The sequence below is a fragment of the Hirundo rustica genome, chromosome 8, assembly GCF_015227805.2.
Source record: "Hirundo rustica isolate bHirRus1 chromosome 8, bHirRus1.pri.v3, whole genome shotgun sequence".
Lineage (NCBI taxonomy): Eukaryota > Metazoa > Chordata > Aves > Passeriformes > Hirundinidae > Hirundo > Hirundo rustica.
The window spans coordinates 7,614,766-7,633,622 of NC_053457.1; the positions used below are offsets into that span (position 1 = coordinate 7,614,766).

The 18,857-nt window shown below is 46.7% G+C and overlaps 1 protein-coding gene across 1 annotated transcript; it reads right to left on the reverse strand.

Annotated features, from left to right (window-relative positions):
* Positions 1–1,993: 1,993 nt before the first annotated feature.
* On the reverse strand, positions 1,994–9,621 carry LOC120756154 (protein NDNF-like). The gene is made up of 4 exons (XM_040072000.1): positions 9,276–9,621; positions 7,025–7,220; positions 5,258–5,382; positions 1,994–4,263 (listed from the first exon to the last, which is right to left on the reverse strand). The coding sequence occupies exons 2-4, from the start codon at positions 7,210–7,212 to the stop codon at positions 2,912–2,914; spliced, it is 1,665 nt and encodes a 554-aa protein (XP_039927934.1). The 5' UTR covers positions 7,213–7,220; positions 9,276–9,621; the 3' UTR covers positions 1,994–2,911.
* Positions 9,622–18,857: the final 9,236 nt, after the last annotated feature.

The window sequence follows — 18,857 nt, forward strand, 5'->3', positions numbered from 1 at the left end:
ACAAGAAAGGAGGTGGCTTGGAAAATGTTCCTGGTTAGACATGGAGTAGCAGGCCAGGACTTGTCAAATGGGGAGGAGGGGAAAAGCTAAGGTGCCAAAAAGCTGTGAAAGAAAAGGACTTGGGAGTGCTGAAGATGGGGAGCTGTGCACATAAGCACAGGGAAGAGTACCTTTGGTTTTGTTGTGGATAAACCTTTGGAATTTGAGGACAGCAGTCAGCACTGAGACTCAGCTTAAAGCAGTGCCCTGGGAGACCACCTGAGGAGCATGGTCTGGGCAGGAGTGAACTGAATACAGCTTTGCAGCCTGGTGCACACAGGCACTATCACAGTGGAAAGGTCAGTGGAGAGGAATGTTCCCTTTCCCTGCTGCTCCTGGGCTCTATTGCAGAGCCTGGCTGGCTGCACACACGAGCGGAGTGGGCTGCTGCCTGGAGCCAGGTTCCTGCTCTGCTGTATCAGAGGTGATGGGTTTTGACAGAACAGCAGGTTCCTCTCTGCATCCGAGCTCCATCCTGAGTGCAGGGGCCTTGGCTGATGGAGGGCCAGGTGTGTGTGGGAGGAAGCTCCTCCTGTGAGTGAGGGAGTGGCATCAGCCCCCCCAGCAGCACCAGGGGTCACTGCCCTGCTCGGCTCCCAGCCTGGGCTGCAGCACCAGGAAGTTGTGTTCTCCTTCCCACTGGAGCAGTGGCCAGGGAGAGGAGGAGTAAAGAAGAGCTGGTGAATCTGGGAAGAGGAGAATCTCCTGGCCCTTTTCAAAGTCCCTCTGAGACAGCTGCTGTCCTCCAAACCTGAACTCCTTCCTTAAAGGTTCAGAGCTGTCAGCTTGGTGCAACACCAAGCCTTTGCTTTGTGCCACCTTTGACTGCTCAGCTCTCTGCCCTCTTTCAGGCTCTCCTTCTGTCCCTTACTCACAACTCTTGACTACAGCCCTAAATCAAGATACTGCTGAGAAGCCCCAGGCCAGTTCTTTTGTAAAAAAGCTGTTTTAGTAAAACACTGGTGCTGGTCAAGGTGCCAATGTATCTTCTTCCAAGGGACTCTTTTGTGGCATTTCTGGACAGAGGGCAAAACAAGGGTTAATATTCTGACAGAATGAGGGCAGGGGATTAAAAATATATTGTAGCTGCAGTTAGACAGATCTTCCTGTTCTTCCTGTATTATAGTTGTGGTTGTTAATACAGTCAGTTGTAGGGCATCTAAGGGAAATTCATCCACAATATAAATGCCTGAAATTGGGAAGGAAGGCAGAAAACATTGAGATTTCCAAGCGGAGGTGACCTCTGCTGCTCTCTGAGCTCAGACTATTTTTGGCAGGAGGCAGATGAAGCGAGGGCCTGCCTTGGAATGAAGGCAGAGCAGCTGCCAGCCACTGTAATTAGCCAAAAAGCCTGTGGAGTGTGGGCAGGAGGCTGCAGGGCACGTGGGGCACTGCCCAGTGCAGAACAGTGCCTGCAGGGATGCAGAGCCCAGCCAAGCCCAGATACTGCAGCTGATCCCTGGGGGGGCTGACCCTTCATCTGGGGCTCAGCAGTCCCAGCGTGCCCTGGACAGGCTGCACAGGGCTGGGAGCCCTTGGAGCAGGGAGCACCACCCTCAGCCTGCACACGGGACCGATTCCATCCTCACCAAGGGCCTCCAAACACGCTGGGGTGTAATAATGGCTCCGAGGAAACTGGGACTTTGATGACCCTGAATTGCAAGAGGATGACTCAAATGCACAGTAATGGATTTAATCATTTATGTGTGTGTTTTGTGTTAGTTGTGGAGGAAAAAGAATTAGCACAGGCAAGGTTTTTCTGGCAGCCTCTGGGTTAGTGAAGCTATTGTATACTTTTATCTGCAAATTCCAGGCCTGCTGGGAGCCTACATGCAAAGTACTACTGATAATTGAAGATGAACCAAAGGAAGTTTATGAAGACTTAATTTTGTTGTTTTTTTTTACACTGTCTCATGTCATGTATGGAAAGTAATCAAGGAAACAACACAACCAAAACATTTGCCAGAATTTTTACTACAAATATTTTCCCTCTGTGATATTTAGTAGGAAAACCACATTTAATTTTTCTCAAAGCAATGCATTCATTGATACAGGCTAGCTTAAGGATGCAAAGAATGAATATATTACAGTCAGGAGTCACAGAGTCATAGACATGGGCTGGATATCAGAGGCTACAGATGATGAATCTTTCCATGGCAAGATTCCTCAGTTGCTGTTTTCCTCTGTGGGCAGCAGCACAGCAGTGTATTTGTACACTCCCCAGAAAAGCTGGATCCAGAGCCAGTTCCTGGCCTGATTTTTGTCTGTTTCCAGCCAAGCACAGTTTCTCTGTAGGAATGAAACCAAGCAAGCATGCAGGTAATAGGGGAAGATGTAGTTCAGACTGCTTTACTCAATATGTGGAGCTATACATCAGTTCCACTGCTTTTTCAATCTTTTTGTCTCCTTTCCTGTTCAAGCAGAGAGAAATCTGTTTCTCAAGAGCAGTCTGATTTGTGGGGTCTCTCAGTTCCTTGTTTAGCTGCATGAGGTACGGAAAGTGGAAAACTCTCTGGGATGTGAAAAATGACTTGTGCTTCTTGCGAGGCATTTTCCTGTCACTTCTGTGCTAGATTTCAGAAGCATTTTAGTTAACCAATCTATTTATCATGGGTACTCTTGGGCTATTTTATTTCCATGAGTATGAGTTTGTTTCACAACTCCATTTTTAATGTCTGAATGAGACAGGGAAAGAAAATAAGCACCCCACCTTACATAGGAGAGAAGATGTTTAATAATCTGAGATGTGTTTTGCTGTAGGGTCTTATGGCTTTAAATTTTTTTGTTCAAACTGCAGGGGCTTTGACTTGGGTTGGTGTGGATTTTGATAATAACCTTCATTCACTCACTTCAAAACTTTCCTTTAAAACCTTCAGCATTTTTTCCTGGTCTTCACGACTTTGCTGTGATATCTGACAGGGATGCCAGATGGCCCAAAGAGATAAACATCAAACAGGTAGAGTGTTCCTGCCTCCAGCCCTTTGATGGTCTCTGTGGTGACGGCTCGCTGGAGGTTTAGATCATGGAAGTACTTGCACAGCACTTTCTCTGATTTATGCCGAGATTCAGGCCCAGAGCACCGGTCTGCACTCTGCAGCTCCCTCCAGATCTGATCCTCTTCAATTTTTTTTCTGTACACGCAGTACTTGCTCTCCTCTTGTGTTCCCAGCCAGGCAATGGTCACGGACCTGCATGTTCTCAGTTTACTGAAGGATTTGATTTTTAAGCTCTCTGGAAGAAGTGGAAATGAGGGCTTGTGGAAATGGGGGGACGCCTGTACCTTCACAGAAGAGTTTGATCCCTCCGTGGACCTCAGCTGCACCAAATAGGTGTCCAGCGGCTTCCCCTTCAGGGAGAAATACCTCAGCCCAGAGAGATTTTCCGATGCCGCTGTTTTGCCATTTCTTGTTATGTGAACCTGTATTTGGCCCCGACACAGCTGAAAGGTGAAGTGGATTTTCTTGTGCCTCGCCTGGTACTGCAGACTGTAGAATTTCTGCTTTTTCCCATCCAGCAGCACGTGAACCACTCTGCCATCTTTCAGCTCTGTCACCTTGGGTTCGGGCTCTTCCAGGGTCCTGGCGAATGTCCCGGTGTAGGCGGCGCTGGCGTTTGTGAGGAGGTTGACGATAAAGACATCAAAGTAATACTGAGTGCTGGGGCTGAGATTGGGCACCGTGTAAGTGTTCTTGGTGCCCACGCACACCTGCCTCACTTCCCCACTGCTCGCTTTGTTGATGATGCTCAGCTCGCTGTTGGACAGTATCATCACTTGCTGCGGCTCCAGGAGGTACGGAGAGAGGGACAGAGCTAACGCGGGGGGCAGCTTCATTCCGGAGGACCTGATGGCGCTCTCAGCGGCACACAAGCTCTTATAGTTGTGCTTCTCGTTAACTAGGAGGCAGTACTGGATGCTGTCCCTGTGCTGCAAGGCAGAGGGGCTGTGTTTCCAGGTCAGAGTCACCGTGGTGTGGCCGATGCCGATGACATCTATGCGCGGATCCATCGGAAGCTCTGGGTAGAGGTGCCCCGACGTCGTGTCGGTTGTTAAGTACACGGTAATGTGCGTGTCTCGCTCCGTGGATAAGAACTCCAGCAGGTAAAGGGCAGAATGGGAAGACATTCCCATGTAAGTCTCTACAGAATTTCCCTTGTAGCTGAAGATGGTGGACGCCATGCTTGAAGCCTTCTGAGGTTTGGAGACCTCTTGTGTGTCTCGGTCACCTGCAGGCAAGAAAAGCAGACTTGTAACTTGTGTTTTAAAAGATGTGAAATAAAGCACATGCAAGTTTTACTGTTAGGGAACATTATATTTTCTTCTTGAAAGCAGCAATTCTAACTAAAAATATGTTTCAGTAAAAATAAGTTGCTACTGGCAATTTATTAAAATAAAATTTGAGAGGCTTTTATTTTAGCAGTGCAGCTGTAGAATTATGTTTTCGAAAATACTATAATTATGAAACCACAACTTGCAAAATCTTGGCTTGTATCATGCCTGATGCCCCTACAATTTTCCTCTTTTATTTGCTGTCTCTTAGGGTGCTTTAAGGAGACTCATTTCTATGATAGTTTTTTTTTTTTTGTGGGGGCGGGGATTAGTTTTAGGCCATTGTCTCATGAAGAGGGAATACTTATCAATTCAGAGGAGCATAATTTGAACTACTCAGTCAGGTGTACCTGCTTGACAGGTAAGAACTTGTTAATGGCAGCTTTTAGTTCTTCAGCTTGAAAAATTAATTCAAAAAATTGTGCAAGAGAAAGGGACTGCCTTTGAGGGTAAAGGCAGTATAGGACCCACTGCCATGGCAGACATGGCAAGAATAAATGGCTTAATCTTCTGTGCTTCATGTGGGGAGCAAATAGTTGTCTCAAGTGACCCGAGCCACAGAAAAATAACTGAGGCAGCAGAGGGAAGTTCGGCCCAGTACCAAGAGCTTAGGAAGTTGGTCTGTTTGTGCAGCCTGGAAGACCTGCAGCTGTTCCCAAATATTAACCTTAGGTGTAAGCATTTTCATATCTAATCCTTAACTGATTTCTGTTCAGAACAAGTTCTGATGGGTTTCCATGTTTCACCCATGGAGACCGGGTCGATCAATCCATGGCAATCTAAAGGAGGGAGCCACAAAATGTTTAAGCTTGAGGGAAATCTCCTATAACACAGCATCTGTGAGTAACTTTTGCTTTCTTTGCCTCTCCTTAGGCAGACTGAAGGCCTTACCTGGTGTTGCTTTTGCTGGTGGAGGCTTGTACATGAGTATGCTCCATTCAATGGGAACATCACAGGGCGTCACTGTGATCGAGAAAGGGGCGAGGACCCTGCCCTCTTCCAAAACAAAGTAGTACCTGGAAACGTGAATAGAAATAGAGGGAATGTATCAGGGAGTCCAATACTCCCAGTTATCGGCCGTTCTGCTGTGGGTCCCTTTGTTCTGGGTAGAAATGACTGTTCCCTGAGGTGCGGCCACACAAAGGGGAGATGAGTGTCTGCAGTCATCAGCTGTCTGAAGAAAACAGGCTGTGGGGGATTTTTTTTTTTTAAATCCACATGTGTTTTTTGCTGAAAGGTTTATTTATTTAAGGCAATGTTTTTCCCTCTGAGTTTTTTTCCATGCTTTAGGTGAACATTGTATCTCATCCTTAGCTGGTTATTTTTGTGATTTAGCTGACTGCCTTCTCCGTAACCTCCTGTTTCCATTTCTACCTTGATTGGCTTTGTGTCAGAGGCTGCTATGCATGAGCACCACTAAGTGACACGAGTCTCCTTGGTCAGGTTTTGATTCCTGCCTTGAAAAAGCCCAACCTCCTGTCTTGCTCTGGTTTATTTCTGTTGTTTTTATACAGACTGTATAGTGTTTGGGTGCCTCACTCTGGACTTAAGTGGAGGCAAGGGGCAACCCAAGGGTTTTTTTTTTTTTGTTGTGCAGCAGTGAGACAAGCCTGGTCATTATGGATAGATCATGTCAGCCTGGAGGTTTGGCTACCAGGCCAGAGTGAAGCTTCCTTGGAGCCAGTTCCACACTCTTGCATCTTTTACTCTCAGCCAAAACTTGTCATTGCTTGTCTTCCTGCTTGGATGACTGGGGTCCAGAAGAACCTTCCTGATCATGCTAAACTACTTCCTCATTGCAGTCATAATGCTATACTGTAAGAACATAGAAAAATACCCTTTTCTTTGAGGTTTGTCCCCCTTGTCCTTTAACTAGGAGAGCTCCTAGCTCTGTTCATGTGAGCATGGTCACGTTATATAACATGTGCCACGTTCCAGTTTTTCTGTGCCCTGCACATGAAGGCTGAGCAATCTGGCTCACCCTCTGCTCCATGACCACCCGGCTATATGTCAAAATCTCTATTTGCTGGTCTCTGTCCAAAGTGCATCTCTTCCCAAACAAGCAGATTGATCTTTGCTACCCAGACGCAGTACCAGTCGTAACATCTAGATCACCTACATATCTAGGTATGGCAGAAAACTTTGCTGATATTTTGGGAAGGTGAAGAAGGTGGAATTTCCACATGCAAGGCACTTTTGATATTAGCAGGTTGCATCACTGTTCAGCAAAAACACTTCTAGTGAGCAGGATAGTGGCAGTTTTCCTGAGAAGATGCTTGTGCAGATATTATATTGACTTCTGGGGTAGTTATTTGGCTGGGTGAAGTGTTTGTATTTCACCAGGGATGCAGGCTGGCTGCTGTGAATGCAGACCTGAAGCTGGGCTCCTTGCTGCTGGAGCCCACCCATCGTGTGTCAGCTCTGCTGCTGCTCTGACAAACGCAGCAGAAAGCTGCTGAAGCGTGTGCAGGGATCTAAACTTCCTCTCAGAGGTTCATTCCAGGTTCTGGGCAGTGTAATGACACTTGAGGAGTGGGACACTTGTCTGGCATTGTGCACTGACAGAGGTACACAGGGATTCTTGGCTTACCCTGGCACGTGCAATGACCAGTGACAGGGGGAAGTATCTGAGAACAGGAGTGGCTGGTTTGCGCTTACCTTTTGGGTATGTCCTTCAGCAGGTGAATTGTAGTTTCCTTACCATCTGCAAGTATCAGGGAGTGGTAGAAATTGAAGAGGTTGGTTTTGAAGCTCTCTTGGGAGCTGGTGGTGGGTGCTTTTATAGAATGGCACAAACAAGTTGCTGTGAGAAGTTGGAGAGGAAGGTAAAGCCAGAACCAGGACATCTTCAGCACTGCAAAGTGAGATGACAGAAGTGAGCAGAAATGGCTGTCATAGGAGAGAAAGGAATGTGACCCTCTCTTCCTCTGCCTTTCCTGGTATTTGTTATAATCCCAGCAAGCCACGCATTCGAATAGCGCAGGTCTCCATTTTGCTGGATTGTTCAAAGTTCACAGAAATATTCCTCAGAGGATCTGCCTGCAAAGATTTAATTGCAGAAACTGACGTGAAGTTTTTGATCAGAGAAAAATAAGTAGCCAATGCAGCCTAAGTGTGACATCAGTCATTAAAAAAAACCACCTTTTTACTGCTGTCAGGATGAGTACAAAACTAAGTTTAAAAGGTGTTTTTTTTTTTTCCTAGTTTGCGGTGTTCACTTACTAAATTTCAAGGCTGAGCTATTTGTAACAGAACTGTCCCTTTAAAACTCACAGGAAGTCACTATGTCCCAAACCCTGCTTCTGCTGTTCTAACAGAGGTCATTGGATTTTTATTTTGTCCACTGGGACTGAAGTTATGTGTAGATAAGAGGAAGATTGTAACTTATCCAGAGCTGTGTAAGATGCTGTTCGGTCAAAAGTGGAGAGTCTTGGATAAGAATCCCTTAACTGGTACTTAGATTTTAAGCTCTGTGTATCTCATTTGGAAGAAGGCTTTATCACTGTAGGGCAGTAATCTTATCCTTAGATTTTTTTGTATTTCTTATCATTCTCATACCTGCATCACTTCCAGCCTGTCTCAGCATTTGCTGCTCACTGGAACTGTAACAGCTGTATTGTATTCTCTCTGGCAAGAGATTTAAAAAAAAAAACAAAAAACCAACCAAAAAACAGTTGTCCCTTTTTTCAACAGGCCTTATTATCAGCTTGGAATCTATGAAAGAAAAGTACAAAACCAGCAAATGCTGACATTATTTAAACTGCTGTGTGCATTGCCCAGAGCTGTGTGGAGGAGGAGACTCCAGTTAGGACAGGAAGTTTTGACAGCACACTGTGCAGTTATTGATTATAAATTACAACTCCTTTGTCTGCCACATCCAGTTTCAGAAAGTATGAAAGTGGAAAGGGCACAGACCTTTAATGCAGGTGCCAGCTGTAGCTCAGGGATTTGGAAAGCAGAGGGAGCTCTGTGTGCAAGATCCCTTTTTTGAGGGAAAAGTAGTGTGTTGCATCTTACGAGCAGCAAGGAGTAAAGATCCTGGTTAAATCTGATTATTGGCTGGTGATGGGTGAAAACATACAAGACAAAGGCTCAATTCTTTGTAATTTTTATGTCTGAGATCAGGTCCTTCCTCACAGTGCCTGTAGAAGTGTGGGAGACCTTAGGCAGTTAAATCTCTAGTTCAGCACACCCGCTGTCCATTGCAGTTGAAGTTACTTTATAAAAGGACCCCTTCCTTTTTAAATCCATTTCAAACATGCATTTAAAATAGCATTGAATACATCTGTAGGTTTTTATGTACAAAATCTTGGATTCCCATTGTCAAGTACATCTCTAGTGTCAGTGAGATGATTATGGAAATTACCTTTACCAAGTCACCTGAATGTCCCTCTCAACATCCAGATAAAGCTAGTTTATTCTCTGCCTGCTTGTGCTATTTTAGCACCTGCTTGAATGCAGGCTTAAACAACCATCTGAACAAGCTGAAAGAATAGTTAAGGTTTTCATATCAATTCCATTTTAATGTTCTTGTAACAGAGCTTTTCCTTATGACTCTGAGTCACTTTGCCACTTGGTCATTCCTGTAGTCTAATTATAGCTTACAGTTTTAAGAAGAACCCCAAATATTTTGCTTTACCTCTGACAGTGGAATCTGAGTTGCTCTGTGCTTTGGAGAGGATTTTAAAAAAGTCTTTCTGCTGCTTAAATGACAGGATCTTGCAAACCACGCTGACACCGCAGCAGTTCAGCTTTTCTTGTCCAGGAAAACAAACAAACCAAGCAATCAACAAACCTATAATCAGCTTATCCCGAAGAGAGCATCATCCCAAAGGCTATTTTCACTCAATTACACAAACAATATATTCTGACTGTTGGAAATACGTCGCACAAAAAATACTGTGCTTACCTAGTGTGTTCCTGGCTAGACGATCCGCAGACTGCTGGCTTTCTTTGCCAAAAAAGCATAAAAGAACACGGACTTTTCAGATCTCCGTAGGCAGATGGAAATCAAAACTGTGCAACCAGTTTAACAGGACAGAACTGATTTTTCCATATGGCTCTTGAACAGACATAGCAACTAAAATTGAGAAGTTTAAAAAAAAAAAAAATCAAACCCCACAGTGTTTTGGTATTTTCTTCAGTGGGGTGCTTTCAAAGGTTGTTTTAAGCCCGCCCGGTTGCGCAGCCTCCCAGGTCCCGGCTGCTGCTCCCGGAGCACTCGCGGCGCCGCTCCCGCAGCCGGACCCAGCGCTGCCGGCCCGGGGAGCGGCTCTGACACCGAGCCGCAGCTCAGCAGGAGGGGGTGAGACGGAGAGAGGAGCACACGCTGTTAACCCTTGTCAGCCCTTCACCCGAGCCGGCCAGGGGTGCACCGTGCTCCTCCAAAATCCCTCCTGTGTCGGCGCCTGTGATCTCAGCGCGGCAGGAGCGCCAGGTGATCTCAGGTGCGCCGAGCTTCTGCTCTGGCGCTTTATGGGCCCAACAGGTGCTGACCCAAAGGCTGCGAGGGAGAGAATGCTGTGCATTATTAAAGCAGACTGGAGTTAGAAATCCTTTGAAGGCTGTCAGGAATCTACTGAATAGAGCTGAGCAGCTTTCTTGGCTTAGAGAGGCTGTGTGAGAAAGAAACTCCAGAAGTGTCTGGGCTGGGGGAGCATTCCTGATGTGAAAGCAGTGTGGCTGAGGGAGGAGGCAGCAAAGGGGTGCATGTGAAATGGCTCACAGCAAGGCAGGCACTTGCTTGTTGGGGCTACAAAGCAGTTGTAGCAAAGCCGTGGTTCTTTTCAGGCCGCTCCTGCTGGGTGAGAGCAGTGCACGGCCAGGATTCACATGCTGCCTTGTACTCCTTGGCCTGGGATGTCAGGAGAGATGCCCTGGGACTGGCCCTGTGGGGATGCCTGCTCAGAAAGGCAAGCCCCAGGGAGCTGCAGGAGCTTCCAGGCTGGCACTTCACAGGGGGCAAAGACAGAATATCGGAGGGAGGCTCTGTTTTGAAATAAAGTCTCGTCCAGTGTTTGAAGAGTGACTTGCAGTAACCCCTTATTATTGTCTCCCTGCATTCAGAGTCAGATTTTTTTAAGCCTTCCCAAGGCTAAAAGTTTGCTAAGAAGAGGGGCGGACAAAGGAGAAGTAGAAAAAAGTTTTAACAGATTTTGCACAGCATATCCTTCTGAAAATATAAATTTGCTCCTCAGCCAGTGTAAGAGAAATAATTACAGTGCAGGAGGTTGCAGGAGTAATTAAGGCACTCATGAATTGCTTGCTGGAAGGTTTTGCTGAGCAACTGGGCTTTTAAAGAAGGACAGCATGTGGGAGCCTTGATAAGGCACTGTGTGATCAGGGTGTTGGCCCTGTGGAGCTATGAGGGGACAGTGCTGGATATATCCTGGGAAAGTGGCAAAGGTAGGGTAAATGGCAAACAGGGTCTGTCAGACAAACCACCATTCTGGCGTGCAATCCAGCCCAGGTCAGGTTTGTGTAACAGATCTGGGAACTAATGCAAATGTAAGCACCTAGCCAGAACCGAACTGTTTCCTTAATGGAAGAGAAACAGGAGAAAAAGGTGTTGGTGCCAAATCCAGTAAGGTCCCAGAGCAGGCCTGGAAGAGGGGAATGTAGGCTAGAGGAGGTGCATCAAAAATGTGCCCTGAAAACAGGACATGACATTTATTTTCACAGAAAAAACGTTGGTAGCAATATAACTGCAGGGACTACAGTCTGGTTTTTGCTGGGAATTTGGAGGGACTCATGGGTGGAAGTCAGCAGGGAGAGCTGTAGAGCAGCAACTCGTGCTAAGTAGGGATATCTCTGGGCAAATCCCAGAAGCAGATGTCCCTCATGTCTGGTAAAATGCCTAAATCTGGATGGAGTGGATGTTATAAAAGTAATGGATTCTGTCTTGTCCTCTCCAAACCTCCCCACTGCCGTGAATACAAACCTTTACCTTCAGCAAAATTCAGCTTCCAGGGAATGGGACTCTTTCCTTTGGCCATCATCTCAGAGCTGGAAGCCAAACGCTCGAAGGAAACCCTGTCTCCCACTGAATAAAACGTGAGCAAGGATGTCAGGTGGAAAAGGCTGGTGATGGCTTCAGTATGGAAATAATCCAGTTCCTCTCTGGACAATTTCTCATGTACTTTCCATGTGTGTCTGCTCACGTGCTTCGCTGGAGCAGAATCCGTGCTCGTAAATTTTCAGAGAGGTTCACCAAAGCACTATCAAAGGGGAAAAGAGTATTCTCTGTGGAGAAAGTTAAGAGCAAAATTCACGACTTGTATAGATTGACTGACTTGGTGATGGTACAACAGGGATAAATCAGTCCTTGTTTTGGCACCAAAATTGGTACAATGTCCTTTCCAGTAGGAAAAGTCTGTACTGAGCAGGCTCTGCTCTCCTCAGAGCCAAGTCGGTGACTCCAAGAGGCTGCTCAGAGATCCTGCTTCTGTTCCAACCCTGCTGCCCATCCACACCTTCCATAAATGTGAGAGATGGAGCACTTTGGACACCAGAGGCCTGATTTATACCCACTTATGCAGCAGCTCTGCTTAAAGATCCGTAATGCTAAAACAAAGGGGCTGCTTCAAAATGGGAGCAAGAAGCCAGACTCGGGGGTTTAGCTTGAAGCACTCAAAGACGCTCCAGATGTTCATTTCCTGGAGCTGCAGTCCAAAGCCCTGTCCTCAGGTGAAGGGTTCTGCAGCCAGGGGAGTGTCCTGCAGCCCTGTCCCACAGCAGGCCCTGCCTGCAGCATTCGGTGGCTGTTCCATGGCCTGCCTTGCACAGGGATGCTTGGAGGCTCACCCTGCCTCACCCCACACGGCACAGCTCTGAGGATTGTATCACGCTGCTTTGTACTCGGCAAGCAGGTGCAAAAAATGGCCCATGGGTACTTCTGATGAAGGATTTCCCCGCCCTGGCAGCCCTTCTTTGGTCACCTCCATCAGGAAGCTGTGTCTGTGGGAAGGGCAAGGAGAGCTCCAGCCCTCTAGTGTGGGACAGGGGGGAGTGGGAACAGGGCTGCTCTGTCTTCCCGTCCATCACCCAGCTGCATCAGCCCCTGCCTGTCAGGTCTGGCAATTCCCAAGCACAGACAGCTCCCCTGTGCCCCCAGCCCAGCTTAGGGAGTTCTGTTCCACGAAACTCTGAAAGCAAATTAAAAATGCATGGGGAACGAGAAACCTAATCTCTCGGTTATGAGATGAGCAGTGTTCTCCCCTTCTGTCTTTTACACATGTATTCTGTCAACAACTGAGGTAGAATTGTTAGTCTTTGGCTCCCAGCTACCTGTCTGCCTCCAAAATGCCTTTTGAACTAACCCTCCTGCATAAACTACCTTCACAGCCCCGAGCAGAAGTAGCTATGGATGTCTAAAGGGGGGAATTACAGCATCCAAAAGCATTCTGCACCCCAACAGCATCAAGCTGTAATCCATTTCTCTTAGCAAAAGACTCTGACTTGCCCTCATGGCAAAGGAAAGGGGGATGCAAATTTCTGTAAAAATCCCCTCCCAGGTGGAAAGGTTGTCCAAATCATTGCTGGATAGTTCCTGGAGCCAGTACGCCCTTGATGAGTTAATGTACTTCTGGTTAGTATTATTGCTCAAAAAATATCATCCTAGACACACAGCTGGGCTCCAGAAAGAGTCACACTTTCCTTTGAAGCTGTGAAACTCAATCGTAAGCAAAATCTGGCACTTAAAACCTACTGAGGGTATTTTAGTGGGGCAGCTGCTTTTGGTTCTTCCAGGCTTTGTCCAATCCTGGCAATGCAAAGGACTGTCAAATGAGAAAAGCCCTAAGTCTGTTCCTATTCAGAGGCATTAATAAGCAGGAGAGACAGGGAATTGCTTCTAAGTCAAAAGCAAAGTTGAACTGTTCCTGCAGCCTGTACCCAGGTGGGAATATAGGAATAGGGTGTTTAAGGGGGTGGGTTTGTAGGATAAAAAGCCAGTGAGCTACACTTTGGACCTGCAGCTCCTGTTATGGCATGTCTGTGATGAAAAGTTCTCCAGGGAATGGTACCGTGATAATTGATACCCAATGACATTACCTGAGTTTTCCCTCAGCAGTCTCCCTCCAGGATAAGATGCTGGCACTTGAAAATGATCTTTTTTTGTTGCTGTTGAAACTAAACAGGGTCTTGAAGGGTCTTTCAGTGACCAGCAAAAAAAAAAAAAAGCTATGAACACCTGATTGTTCCTCGCTGTTCTCATATTCTGTGTTTTCAAGAATGTCTGTAACTGCTCAGAGGAGTCTGTCAAGAAACGATAGATATGATATAAGAGATATCTCCTGTGCAAAGCTAATTTTGCAGGATGTGAGAGACTGCTGTTGAGGTCAGTATATTCAGCTTTATGGGAAAATCCCTTATTTTAGGGTGAATTTGTTCTTCCACAGGTATAAATTCAGTGCAACAGAAAGATCTTCAAGTACTCAGCTAGGAGTCAGTATTATACTGACAGCTTCACCCTGAACTGAAGAGGATAACATTGAAAGTCCTGAGATGCTACTTTCATTTTTGCTTCCTTTTACCATAGCCCCTAGGCATCCAGGATTTTAGGTAAAGTCCTGTTAAATAATTCCTTAGAAAACACCTACAGAATTCCCTAGAAGTCATCAAAGCAGCTTAACAGTTCGGGCAGGTATGGAAAAGTCAGGTGATGTTTCCAGTTTAGCTGAAAACTCCTGGTTATCTCAGTTAAGAAAGTCACAGGCAGAATGAAGGGGTGCTGTCTGTAATCAGTACACTGTTCTAAGAGGGTAATTCTGCATTTTGTTTTTAGCTGCAGTGTTGTTTGTTTTATATGACAAAGGATTAAACGTGTATTAACAGAGCTAATCCAGCCTGGTGGAGAAGGAGCATCCGAGTGTTTCTGTGGTGGAGGTTCTGAAGTGTTGGGTCACTCCTTTGTGTCAGGTTGGAGAGGGGCAGGGAATGCTGAGCAGCCAGACTGCTGCTCTGAAAACAAGCAGGGGCCTTCCATGCATCTTTCAGTGCTCTCTGATCCTGTGCAGCTCCATAAGACTTTTAAAAACACCTCCAGTCTCAGCAAGAGGCCTTTCATCTCCTGGGTGCTGGTTTCATTTACAGCATTCCACTTTCCTCTTGGGCTGCTGGGAGCCCTCCTTCCATTGCAGAGCCAGGGGAGTTTGCAAACAACCCCAGTTTCCCCCTACGGGAGTGAAGATTCTTTCAGAAGGAAGTGATCCTTGCTCTGTTCATCCCCATGGGCTACACCAGGGTGCTCCTGAGAGCTTTAAGATACAGCCTGCATTCCTGTCCCTGTCCAGACCTCCGCTCTGGTGGCTGGCAGAGGAGGAGTTAACCACTGTCCTCTTTTCTGCCTTTGCTGGCTGGAGTCGCTGGCATCCCATCTGGTCCAGGCTGTCCCGAGCTCTTCCCAGCGTTCTCTGGGGAAGGCACTACAATATCCAGGAATTTTAACAATCCTAAACAGATTGGGGGCCACATATGGATGAGAATGATTAGATTATAAGAAATCCAATCGCATTTGCTGCCCTAGCCTTAGATTTTTAAGCATTAGAGATCAGGCTTTTTGCTCAATTACAAATATTTTACATGAGGCATAGATAAAGTCATTATGTTTGTCTCTCCATCGTGCCCCCAGAGGAATGGTATTGATTTTTATGTTTGATTGTAAGAATTTGATGAATAAAATCTGCCACTTTTGTCATGAATCATCACAGCAACTTTCTGTTCATGATAATCAGGCTGCAGAGAAGGAACACTGAACACACTTAGGACTATAGGAAGGGAAATGTACTCTCCGTGTGGGTTTTTTCCCTGTTCAGTTTAAAAGAGATGGACATTTCATGACAGGCCTCAGCAATAGGATTTATTTCTGTGAAACAGTTTTTTATTTAGCAATGTCCTCAGCTGCGTGGCAAGCACCTTCACACCCACGTGGGCAGCTCCAGGCCAGTTTGTTTCCTGCTCTTTGCACTCATTCCTTGTGGTCCTCCATGACTCCAACACCTTGGAATGCTGTGTTTGCCCCATCTGTTCCTCAGCTTACCCGTCTCCTTTTCCTCCCTGATTGTCACCTGCTCCTTTCTGATCTTTGTATGGGATTGGTGAAGGCACACACCGAGGGGCAGGAATGCAGGTCTTCCCAAAGTTGTAGAGGGGCTTGCAAAGCAACCAATGCAGCTTTTTGTGCAAAGGGGTGCTTAAAAGGTCATCAAATAGCAGGAGAGCCCTGCAGGGAGTCCTCATAGTGGAAACTGGGAGCTAGCCTGGTCTGGTTCTGCTTACTTTTCCCAACAGACGAGAAGTGAGTTTTCCACTTAGGAAGTTTTATTTTAAGAATTGTCTTGCTAACTCTTATTCTGGTGTCTTAGAAAGTCTTCAAGCACATCTTGAAGGCAGCAGCCTGCCAGACTGTGGAAAGCAGGGAATGCTCTCCTAGGACAGCCTAAAAACCTCAGAGAGGTCCCTGATGCTGGTCTGCATCAGAAACCTTAGCAGGAGGTGTTCCTGTGGCATAGTAGCACACCTAAGATCAGTGATTAAGAGCAGGGGCTGTAGCCAGCTAAATGCTTCAGGGCCTGTGTGAAAATCACACTGTTGATTAAAAAAAATAGAATTACTGTTTTAAATTTACAAGCTACTTTATAGACTCATTAATTTTTCATGGGGGAAGGATGAATGAGTGACTGGGGAAGAGGTCAGAATATGCTATTTACACTTAATTTATAAATTATGAACTTGAAAGCTGACACTTTATGGTGCTTGCATCATTTCATAATGAAATGGAATGAATCTCTCTGCCCCTGTGCTGGATCTGGTGTAACATTAACATTTATGCTCCCAAGCAGTTTCCAGCAGCAGTGACAGAGCACAGCTCAGCCCTTTGGTGGAAGAGGGATTTCCTTTGCATTTTCCTTGTGCTCCCTCTTTCCTATGGCAGGTGTTTGATCCTCGCATTCTGCAGATTGCAGGTTATCCATTAGAGTATCCTGCACGGATAGCAAATGTCACTCTGTCCTGACTCCAGAACCATGTGTCTTCATCTCCATCCCCATGAAAAGGCTCCACTAAATCACCCCAGGAGGCCTCAGCAGCTCGAAGGCAGAACGAAGATGTCTCCAGCAGCACATACTGAGCTGTCCAGGGCAGGGATGAGAGAGATTGCCCTCTCAGGTGACCCCCAGTGCCCACGGCCAACTCCCTGCACTCAGGGAGGGGTGTCTGGAAGGTCCTCTGACAGGAGGTGATGGCTCTGCAAAGGCAGCACCACAGAGGATTCGGGGGGCTCCCACCCTTCCTGTGATGCTCACTGGGAGTGGGTCTGCACTGAAGCAGAGATGTGTGAGCAGAGAAAGTGCAGCCACAAGCTCAGGGGGGACTAATTCAGTGCTCTCCCTTTGCTGACACAGCTACTTGTGTGTCAGGCTGGGTCTGTGTTAAAATACTGGTCCTGACGTTGCGTTAGCTCTGGTGTCCAGCTTTTCAGATTTATTCCTAGCAGTGGTCTCATTTATCTTACCACTTGGCCAGTGGCCATTTCTCACCGAGCCTTGTCTTTAGCTTTCAGTGTGAAATTAAATCTTCACCGCCTTGTTAGCACTCCCTGTGAGCATGAAGCTTTCCAGGGAGCTGCTTGGAGTAGGACTCAGGAGCTGGATTTGGTGAACCTCTGGGTCCCTTCCAGTTCAGGATATCCTGTGGTTCTGTGACTGCCTCAGCACAGAGACGTTTGAGGAGCCTGTCCCATAAGTGATGTCCTGCACTGGCAGCCCCTCACCTTCTTGCTTCCATGCTCAGTTTCCTTTTGGGGGTTCAGGCAACGCAATGCCAAACCATTCCAGGAAGAACGTTCCTCAAAGCTCTGAAGAGGACCTTGCCAAATCATCAGAAATCCTTGAGCTTTCCTTCTCTATCTGTGAATTCAATTTAGTGCCTTGTTCCTTCCCTACATGGAACAGTTCTTGGCTTGGGTCAGACTCGATTCTAATCTGTCTGTCTAAGATTAGGATGGATATTAAGAATAAGGTACTTGATATTGTGCCATTGCCAGAATGTTGGCATCTGTAAGTCTCAAACTGTGCTGAGGAAAATATAAATTGGGTATTAAGACAAAGTTTATTACAGAAAGGGTGATGCAGTACTGGAATGGTCTGCCCAGGGAAGTGGTGGAGTCACCATCCCTGGATGTGTTTAAAAAAAACCTGGATGTGGCACTCGGTGCCATGGTTTAGTTGAGGTGTTAGGGCTGGGTTGGACTCAGTCATCTTGGAGGTCTCTTCCAACCCAGTGATTCTCTGTGTGTAAGCACATCTGGAATTTGTGTCAACTAACCTTCATTTGCCTTTTCTTTCAGTGATGATTAGAGATTTCTTGTTGCTGGATTTTACCAGCCATAAAACAGGTTATCCATAAGCATGGCTCACCCTGTGCCATAGGAAGCAAACCCATTCCCTGTTTTTGACATTCCCTGCATCTTTCATGTGGAGGATCGTTGATGTTGGGGTGCTGTCTCTCCTCCAGATGGTTGGGATCTTACTTTTATTGTACAGCTCGGAGTGAGAGGGGAGCTGGGGGCTGTGCCTGACCCTTCCACGTGGGTTAAAAAGAGATTTCATTGCTCTGAAGGCACAGGACTGGGACCAGGCCAATGGTGGGATGCTCCTGTCACAGACGGAGCTCCTCTGTGGAAGCTAACATGGAAGTCAGCTGGAGGATAAAGGCGTCATTTCAAGATGTGCTGGTCCACTGAGTAAATATCTGGCAATTCCTGAGCCTGTGGAGGGGAAAAAGGGACAGAGCTTCAGGAGGTGTTTAATTTTCCAAGCAGATATTGCATTGGGAGGAGTCAGGGTCGTAAGGCAGGGTCAGGAAATGTCTTTCTTCAGGAGCAGCTCCCTGCTTCCCTTCATTTTCATTTAGGCTTGTAACAACAGAAATGCTGCTCCAGATGGCAGGGGTAGCACTCCCCGTGACATGGAGAGGAGCTGCTCTCTGAGGCCCAAAGGGATGAGGGGGTGAGCAGGCAGCCAGGAGGTCAGGTAGAGGAGGGAGTGGGAACAGCCACACCGTTTTGGCTGCAGGTCACTGCCCCCAAAGGCTGGGGCTGGCAGGTGCTGGGGGAGCATCTTGATGGTCAGGCTCTCTTGGCTGGAACAACGCGCACGGCTGTGTGCTCTGTTCTGTTGTTTCCACTACCTGGCATCACAAAGGCCAAAGAATAAAAATGTGTCTCTCCTCACCTGGCTGCTGGGGTGAGCTTATTGGGCATATGGTATTCCAGATTTATGGTTCTGATTTATGGTAATAAATCCCCTTCTCAGAGGGGAGTAGAGGAAGAATCAGAGAAGGAGAACTAGCAACTGCTGGGAGACCGGTGATCAATGTCCCCTCTGGGGGAAAACATTTCTGACCAAAACTGCTCCCAGCAGTATTGTCAGGGAAGCCACAGCCAATTCCTTGAGGAATTAATTTCTTCATAATCATCTTTGATGAGCATCTT

Coding starts and splice junctions, on each gene's coding strand:
- LOC120756154 (XM_040072000.1), bottom strand. CDS start 7,212: ATGTCCTGGTTCTGGCTTTACCTTCCTCTCCAACTTCTCACAGCAACT. Junction 5,383..7,024: donor CTGAAGGACATACCCAAAAG/GTAAGCGCAAAC, acceptor TCACGTTTCCAG/GTACTACTTTGTTTTGGAAG. Junction 4,264..5,257: donor ACCAGCAAAAGCAACACCAG/GTAAGGCCTTCA, acceptor TCTTGCCTGCAG/GTGACCGAGACACACAAGAG.